We start from the raw sequence: 8,617 nt of genomic DNA, 5'->3' as shown, positions 1-8,617 counted from the left end.
ATGCAGACTGGCGTGATGATGTAATGTTGTGAACGGTAGGCTATTGTGGAGATCAGTGTAATTGCTGCAGGGACCGCGCTCAGGGAGCCATTCAATGCGTTTAACCCTCTAGGCTTGATAGCGCACACGCCTACCGCATTGGCAAGAACATTTTGGATGGGAGAGTAGACTACGGGTGGCAAGAACAATATGCGCGCCCACTGAAAAATATTGGTGGGCCTGCATGCATTAAGCCCACTCCTTAATTCAAGTTTGAATGGCACTGGGTGCTCAAAAGCCGCCCGCCTTTGCGCTGCGTCTCCACTTGGCGCATCAACAGCACTGGATAGAGCTGGCAAGTAGCCTATGTGAGGGACGAGTCTTCGGACCCAATGCCATACCATCGTGCAATCTCACGGTCTGCTGAAGTCCTGTTGTAATGCGGCTGTTTGACAACCCGTTATTGAAGATGTAAGCGAGGGGGTTCGACAGCACTACGGTCTCCAGAGTACCATACGAGGTGAAGCCCCCCTGCGTCTCCCTTTCACAGAAACAAAGGGGCTGCTGGATATGTGGACGATGCTGCAACGAGCAATAGATCGTGTGCTTTGCGCTTGTTTTCTAGGAAGGCTTTCCCAAAACACTTGAGTTCGTCCAGGCATGCCTTTTCCGTCCACGTTACAAGTGCAACGCAAAGAAGGACTGAGTATGGAGCTCCGCTATGCCTTTTCCCGCTCACCGCCCTGCCTCATTTAGAAATCACTGTCTACTTACGACGAAAAAATAGTAGTATATAATTTATGTACAACTGGAAACCAGATTCTATGGCCCACTACAGAACAACATACCACTGAAGATGAAATTTCCGACGGAGAATCCGAGAAAACCAGGGAACTACAACCCTCCACCAGGTTGGTGCTCTTCGTTTTGGTATCATGCATGCTGAGAGTTCTGTCATGGCAATATTATCGATTCATGTGCACCGGTGTAATGTAATCCTACACAGTTATTTGTGGAGTCAGGGGAGAAATGTGTCGCTAAAGAGTTGATTGGTAAAAGTTGATGATTAGAAAACAAAATGTTTCCAGATGTTTGGCGGTGCAGTGGATGACATGATTTGACCTTAGTCAAGTGTTAATAATTATCGCTCACGCCCATGAAGTGTGAAAGGGACTCTTCACATATGGACAAAAACACAAAGAAATGTAGCCTACATATATGTAATGGGTACCACTATTGTCGAATGTAGGCTATTAACGAGAAGGCGTGTAGGCTACCTGTCTCATGTCTGCAGTGTGTTTTCAATGCAGGGCTTGGCATCAGTCCATAGCTTACCGCCGTGACAGACTTCACTTTCACTTCATTAAAATTCAGACCAGCGTCCATCACGCACGGCTGCCTTCGCCGTCACTACGGTGTTTCCCACCAATAAATTGCGGCACGCGCGTCGTTCGTGGTGAAATGTAATTCGTTGAACAACAGACTACCTGGATGTAGCCTAATTAATAATCAACGAGTCGCGGTTGTAGCCTATATCCTCATGCGCTGAAACCATGTGCCACACGATTAAACAGCGGTGATATTTCGATATTGAAGAAATTAATGAAACGCATGTCATGACAGAGCCTGGCTACTGCATTGCCAAGCACTCTAAAGTGTATTACCTCATTGGGTAATGGTTAGAACACAGGGAGATTCTCACTGCATCCAGTGCCAGGCACGTTCCCTCTATCACAATACTCATGGTCACACATCTTATGCCTTTGTGGCATTTCATATATTAATGAACAATTGAAATGTATCTATAGGGGTTGAACAGAATTGTAAGCTGACCTTATCTGTGATATCCATACTGGCCAGGAGTCTTTGAAGAAAGGAAATAAACAAAAACAAAAATCAAAATAAAATAGAATCATTTCATATTTCAAGCACAGATGCTCAAAATGCTGTCTGCACATCTCTAGAGTCCGCCTCCTGTTTAGTTCATGTGTGTACCTGTTACACATTTCAAGGCGAGCCATCACCACAGTGTGTTAGTCCACTGGCTGACAACAGGTCGTGGAATGTGATATACACTGGAGGACTGAGGGCACACTGGAGAGGAGAAGCCTGAAATGTGACATCGAATCCTCTCCCTCCTCTCGGCCACCTTACCATCACCTCCCCACATGACAAGAGCGAAGCCGAGCGAAGTAGATGCTGGGTCCAAACGGTGGGCACGGGTGCATTTTTATCCGACTTTTCCGACTCTTTCTCTTTTCCTGCACATTTGAGGAGATGGACTAACTGGACTTAATGCAAAACAACGGCTTGGATGCAAAAAGGGCGCTTTTGCCTGGAGTCCCAGTGTCTCAGACTCAAGATTCTTTCTATTTGTTATTTGTTCTTTTTTTGGACCTGGATCAGACACAGCTGGCTATCAGCAGAAGCCCAGCTCCACCCTGGAAAGAAAGAAGAGGAGGGAAGTGCTGCTTAGGAACTTTAATGGGTTTTTATGAAGCCCTCTAAGGTCATTAGAGGATCACCACTCGTCAGTGCATAGTGTTGCTTGATGCATGCGCTGATCGAAGCGGCGAGGCAAAAAGCCCCATTACTGGAGCTGAGAGCAATGTGAAGTTGGCGAGCCTGCCAGGGTGTGTAAACGGAGAACAACTCAACAGCATAACATAGGGCAGAGTGTGAGGGTTTTTTTTTTTTTTGCCCAGTTGTGTTTACAGTTACAGGTCGGCAAAAGGTAAGGGTGGTAACACTTGACACTTCCGTCCTTTGGGGTGCTTTTTTGGGGAGCTGAGTGGAGCGGAGGGTTTTTTTGGTTCAGGATTTGTTTGACCAGTGAGTCGTCAATGTGATATCTTCGACCTCTGGTCAAAGTCAACTCGCCGCTATCAAATTCATATGCATGCTATGAACATGCACATGTGACACAGGATTGACAATAAAAGTTGACTTTGCTTGGACTGTGACTTTGACACTGTCTTGTGTGTCCTTGTCACCTCCCTCCATCTTCCTCTCTCTTTCTCTCTCTCCTCCCAACCGCCACCACCACGCCTCTCCTCTCTCCTCTCCAACACCAACAACATCCACACCTCTCCTCTCCTCTCCTCTCATCTCCTGTCCTTTCCCTCTTCCATTCCTCCCTCCGTCCCTCCGACCCTCCATCCCTCCGTCCATCCATCCCTCTCTCTGACCCAGTGCCGGTGCACACAAACCTGGTGCCGCCCAAGAAGGTGCAGCCGGGCATGTTGCAGTCCAGCCTGGTGCAGGCCAGCGTGGCCACCATGCAGAACCCCATGGGCTGCTCGGTGCCGCGGCTCTCGGTGTCGCGGCCGTCCAGCATGGTGGCCAGCATGGAGGCGGTGGCCGACGGCGGCGGCACCATCACCTTCACGGTGATGAAGTGGAAGACGGCGCTGGCCGTGTTCGTGGTGGTGGTGCTGTACCTGGTGGTGGGCGGCTTGGTGTTCCAGGCGCTGGAGCAGCCCTTCGAGAGCGACCAGAAGGACACCATCACCATGGAGAAGGCGGCGTTCCTGCAGAGGCACCCCTGCGTCACGCCCGCCGAGCTGGAGGCGCTCATCAAGGTACGAGTTTCCTACTCTCCTCTGCTCCCAACTCTCCTCTCCTCTCCTCTCCTAACCTCTCCTCTCTCTCCTTACCTATCCTCTCCTTACCTCTCCTCTCCTCTCCTTACCTCTCCTCTCTTCTCTCCTGTCCTCTCCTCTTCTCTTATCTTCTCTTCTCTTCTCTTCTCTTCTCTTCTGCTTCTCTCTATCCCCCTCTCTCCTCTCATTTCCTCTTCTCTTCTCACCCGCTCCTCTTCTCTCCTATCCGTCCCTCTGTCCTCTCCTCTCTTCTTTTCTCTAATTCCAGACTTGGACTGGCAATCTGGCATACAGAGATTTTTTTCACATGGGCCGACAGAACTTAGAGGCTGTTGTTGTTTGTTTGTTTGTTTGTTTGTTTATTTTGTTTGTTTAGAGACTGACCAACAGTGCAGATGGGGCAGCCCATTGGTCCATCTTTAATATAGACAGTGGACTGAGCCAATCATATTATAATGGAAAAGCAAGGGGGATGTGTGAGGGGCTGGTTTATGCAAAAAAAAAAAATGTCCGAGCTGTTTTTTCTTAGTCCAGCCCTGCCCTCTTCTTATCTCCTCTCCTGCTCTCTTTTCTCCTCTCACTCATCTCCATGTTCCTCTCCTCTTTATTCCCCCTCTCGAACACTCTTCTCCTCTCCTGCTTTCCTGACCCCCTCTCCCATCTCCTCTACTCTCCTCTCTCTTCTTTACTCTCTTCCTCTCCTCTCATCTCCTCTCCTGCCCTCTTTTCCCCTCTCTCTCTCCCCCACGTTCCTCTCATTTCACCCCTCTTTCCCCCCCGCTCCCTCCCTCCTATTTTCATTTGTGCCTCTCCTTTCGCCGTCCCTTTCCTCTTTGTCCCTCTCTTCTCTCCTACTCTCTTTTCCTCTTGTCACCCCTTCTCTCCTCCTCTTCTCTATTTGTTTCATCCCATTTCATGCTTTCTTCCTGTCATTTATGTCCCTCTCTTCTTTCTTCCACTACACTCCTCTCCTATGCTCTTGTTCCTTCTCTCCTGCGCCTCTCTTTGTACCTCTCTCTATCCCCTCTGCCCACTCCCCTACTATTCAAGAGGCAATCAAAGTATGTTCTATTTTCCCATCTGTCTTTCTCAACTCTTTTCTTTTCTTTTCTTCTCTTTTTGTCTTGTCTCCGCTTGTCTCTTCTCCTTCTCCTCCTCCTCACTTCTCCTCTCCCCCTCTGTCATCTTCTCTCTTCTCCGCTCCTCTCCTCTCCTTCTCTCTCCTCTTATTCGCTCCTCTCCTCTCCTCTCCTTCTCTCTCCTCTTCTCCACTCCGCTCCTCTCATGTCCTCCTCTTCTCTCCTCTCCTCTGTTCTCGTCCATGTCCTTCACTCCTGCCTCCATTTCACCCTGTATAAAACACACCCATGTGTTTGTACTCTACCCTCTGCATGTTCTTGGCTCCTGCCCCTTCCTTTCAATCCCATCTGTGCCTCTCTAACACCAGTGCCCCCCCTCACCTCCTCCCAACCCCCTATCCCAAGGTGGACACACCTGTGCTCGTCCTCTAAGCCCACCCCTCAAAAAACCCTCCTGTCTATCCTTCCTCCCACCCACCCAGACACTTAAACATTTAAACATAGAGCACACACACATACACAAACGTAAGCACACACAAACACCCCCCCCCCCACACACACACATACAGAGAGAGAGAGAGAGAGAGAGAGAGAGAGAGAGAGAGAGAGAGAGAGAGAGAGAGAGAGTCGCCGTCTCCCTTATGTCCCAGGTGGGAGCTCAGGTCCCGCGGTAACGCGAGAGCCGCATCGATCTTGCGACATCCAAGACTCTTTTCCCTGGCATAAAAATAAAAAAGGCGCCCAGGACACGCAAAGGGCTAAGGAGAACTGAATGGGCACTGGCACTGGAGCCAAAAATAGAGAGCAAAATACAGCGCGGGCAGGGCAGGGCCGGGGAAGTCTAGCCGACCCGCAGAGCTCTGATCTCTGCTCTCTGCCCTCGGTGCCAGTCCCTCTGGTAGAGAGTGTACTGCACTGCTGATGATGGGAACAGGACAGATGATCAACGTGTGTGTCTGTGTGTGTGTGTGTGTGTGTGTGTGTGTCTGTGTGTGTGTTTGTGTACGTGCATCACGCGTGCCTGCATGTGTATGCGTGTGTGCGTGCATGTCGGTGTGTGTGTGTGAGCATGTAAGTGTGTGTTTGTGTTTGTGTGTGTGTGCGCGCGCGCGTGTGTGTGTGTGTGTTTGTGAGCATGTAAGTGTGTGTGTGTGTGCGCGCGCATGCAAGTGTGTGTGTGTGTGTTCATGAAAGTGTTTGGTTGTTTGTGTGCGTGTGTGTATGTGCAAGTGTGTGTGTGTGCTTGTTCCTTAGTAGTTAGGACAATGTGTCTCTCCTGTATTAGGCCTGCATGTGACTATGGCCCACCAGCTAAGGCTGCCACTTAGACAGGCAGCTTAATCAAACTCCGATGATGCTTCGTGACAGACCTCATCAGTTGCTCCCAGCAGGGTTACGAAGAAACTTCACAGTAAAAAAAAATGCAGAGTTAATTCAACACTTAAGAGAGTACCCTGTGGCCGAATACACTCTAGAAGAAGTTAAATCAACTCTCCAAGTGTTTCATTAACATTGCATTTTTACTGCGATGCCATTGGCTCCTGAATCACAATAGAGTGACAGGGGAGTGGGGAACAACAAACTGAACTGGACAGTTTCTGGCATGTCAAGTTAAGTCAAGACGGTTTTATTTTCATTTCTTTACATGCACTGGTCATACAAAGAATTGAAATTGCGTTTCTCACTTTCCCATGCAGGCATAGACTATAGACATACTTAAGGTATAGACATAGACAGTATAGACATAGACTGTACACATACAGTACACCTCGAGTACCTATACAATATACAATCAGACATTTAAGAGCAAGACTGGGCAACAGAAGACATACTTATGACATATTAAACCTACCTACCTCGCTTTGAAAAAAATAAAATAAATCTGCAGGTCTCTCCCGTGCTTTGTGTTGAACAGCGGCAATGAGGCAAGACAAAAGAAAGATTCATTAAAGGTCGGATATCGATTTTTCTTTTTTTCCCCTGTCCCTGCTTTCAAGACTTTTAACTGCTTGGCAAGCGTCCATGATGTGATGCTGTTGCTAGGCCTTTTCAATTAGCCTGTTTGCATAGGACGCTGTGGAGCAACATTCAGGGCCACTCAACTTGATTTGCTCACGACTCTGCCAGCAGGAGTAAGCACGTGAAGGCTGTCACGGGCCGGCACGTGCGCCTCGATTTCTCTCTGTGTTGTGTGTACACACAAGCGAACTATAGTGTGGTACACACAACGGCATCTCATGTAGGAGCGGGAAAGGATCTGCACACTGCTCACAAAAGACTTAATTTATTTGGAGCAACGTTTCGATCATAGATCTTCTTCAAGATGCCTGAAGAAGATCTATGATCGAAACGTTGCTCCAAATAAATTGAATCTTTTGCAAGCAGTTTGCAGATCCTTTCCCGCTCCTACACGCGCTGATGCTTTTTTGCTGGATGTGCGCGCTTTCCACACAACAACACACAACGCCATCTTGCCTTTTTTATTTCCGTACAGACCTGCATTGCCCTGCCCGTAAACTGAACTTGATTTAATTGCCCTCTCTCACTTGATAAAATGGGCTATGTGGCCCTGCAGACAGTTAAGTGGGTTTTTATTTGACGTCAAGCCCCAGTGTGACAACTAGGAGCTTTTTCTTTTCTTTCCTTGTCTTTTTTTGCCTGTGTTAAACTTGCGCACAAGCCACAGCAGCTCCTCATAAAATATCCACACTGACACCCAGCTATTCAGCAGGCGCCAGATATTGACCCCAGTACGACAGGCAGAGCAGCACTGACTGCCAGGGAGAGAGAAAGAAATGACATGGGTCATGGACTTAAAGCTTTCTTGCTCAGCCGATCAGATTTGTTCCCTTTGGCTGTCTTTGGTTTAATCAAAACAAAGCCTGGGGTACTTTTGGTGTGCCATACCGGCTTAATACAGTAAGAGCAAAGGATAAAATGTGAGATTTTTTAAGCTACAGTGAATAAAGTGCAATGCAGATATTTGCAATGAAGATATTGTTAGATCAGCTGTCTTTGTAAAGTTGTTCCAGTCTTAAAATGATGGTGGAAAGTAATATTTGACAAGGCACATTAGGTGCAATGTGCAAGACCTAGGCCGCAAGAGGAGAACTCGTTGCACTTTGTCAACAAATTTGATGCTTTGTACAATGGACAACTGTAAGATGACCTAAAGACACCGTCTACCTGCCTTTGTGAAAATTTGAAACGTTCTGACTCAACATTTCTTCCAGTATCACAATATGGAGGTTATCAAAAGAATACAAGTGGAGGCTTTGATGGTCTTCTGTGAAATTTACTCACCTCTTTGACAGTTTCATAGCATCTGTTGAGGGATAAATTATTCAAGGTGGATGTCTGCTGTTCTTCTTACTGAGAGCGTCCTCTGTGATGGGGTCTTTGAGAGAGGCACTGTTACTGCTATGGTGTGGTGTTTAAGCTAAGAGGTGAGCTGTGGTGTTTAAGAGGTGTGCCGTGGTGTTTGAACAGTGATTGACGGTCGTCTGTGGTGTGGACTTTGAGAAGTATGCTGTGGTGTGGTCTTTGAGAGGTATGCTGTGCTGTGCTGTGGCGTTTAAGAGCTGTGCTGTGGTGTTTGAACAGTGATTGACGGTCGTCTGTGGTGTGGTCTTTGAGAGGTATGCTGTGCTGTGCTGTGGCGTTTAAGAGCTGTGCTGTGGTGTGGTGTGGTGTTTAAGAGGGTTTGGTGGAGTGTTTATGTGTGGTGTGGTGTTTAAGAGGTATGGTGTGGTGTTTATGTCCTGTGACGTGGTGTTTGAAAGGTGTGCTTTGCTCTGTTGTGTTTGAGTGGTGTGTTCTGGTGCTTGTGTGTTTTGTTGGATGTTGATGTGGTGTGGAACTTCAGAGGTGTGGTGTGGTGTGGTGTTTAAGAGGTTTGATGGAGTATTCATGTGTGGTGTGGTGTGGTGTTTAAGAGGTATGGTGTGGTGTTTCAGA

At 47.9% G+C, this 8,617-nt stretch overlaps 1 protein-coding gene across 1 annotated transcript in view; it reads left to right on the top strand.

Moving 5' to 3' along the window:
• Positions 1-835: 835 nt before the first annotated feature.
• Positions 836-8,617, top strand: part of kcnk10a (potassium channel, subfamily K, member 10a) — a 35,129-nt gene continuing 27,347 nt past the window's right edge. Inside the window, exons 1-2 of the mRNA XM_063222443.1 lie at positions 836-890; positions 3,172-3,560. Of these exons, the coding sequence (XP_063078513.1) occupies positions 836-890; positions 3,172-3,560 (444 nt within the window). The remainder of the gene's footprint in view (positions 891-3,171; positions 3,561-8,617) is intronic.

The sequence above is a fragment of the Engraulis encrasicolus genome, chromosome 18, assembly GCF_034702125.1.
Source record: "Engraulis encrasicolus isolate BLACKSEA-1 chromosome 18, IST_EnEncr_1.0, whole genome shotgun sequence".
Taxonomy (NCBI): domain Eukaryota; kingdom Metazoa; phylum Chordata; class Actinopteri; order Clupeiformes; family Engraulidae; genus Engraulis; species Engraulis encrasicolus.
The sequence above is the reverse complement of the archived record's forward strand: the minus strand, read 5'-3'. Positions and strand labels throughout refer to the sequence as shown.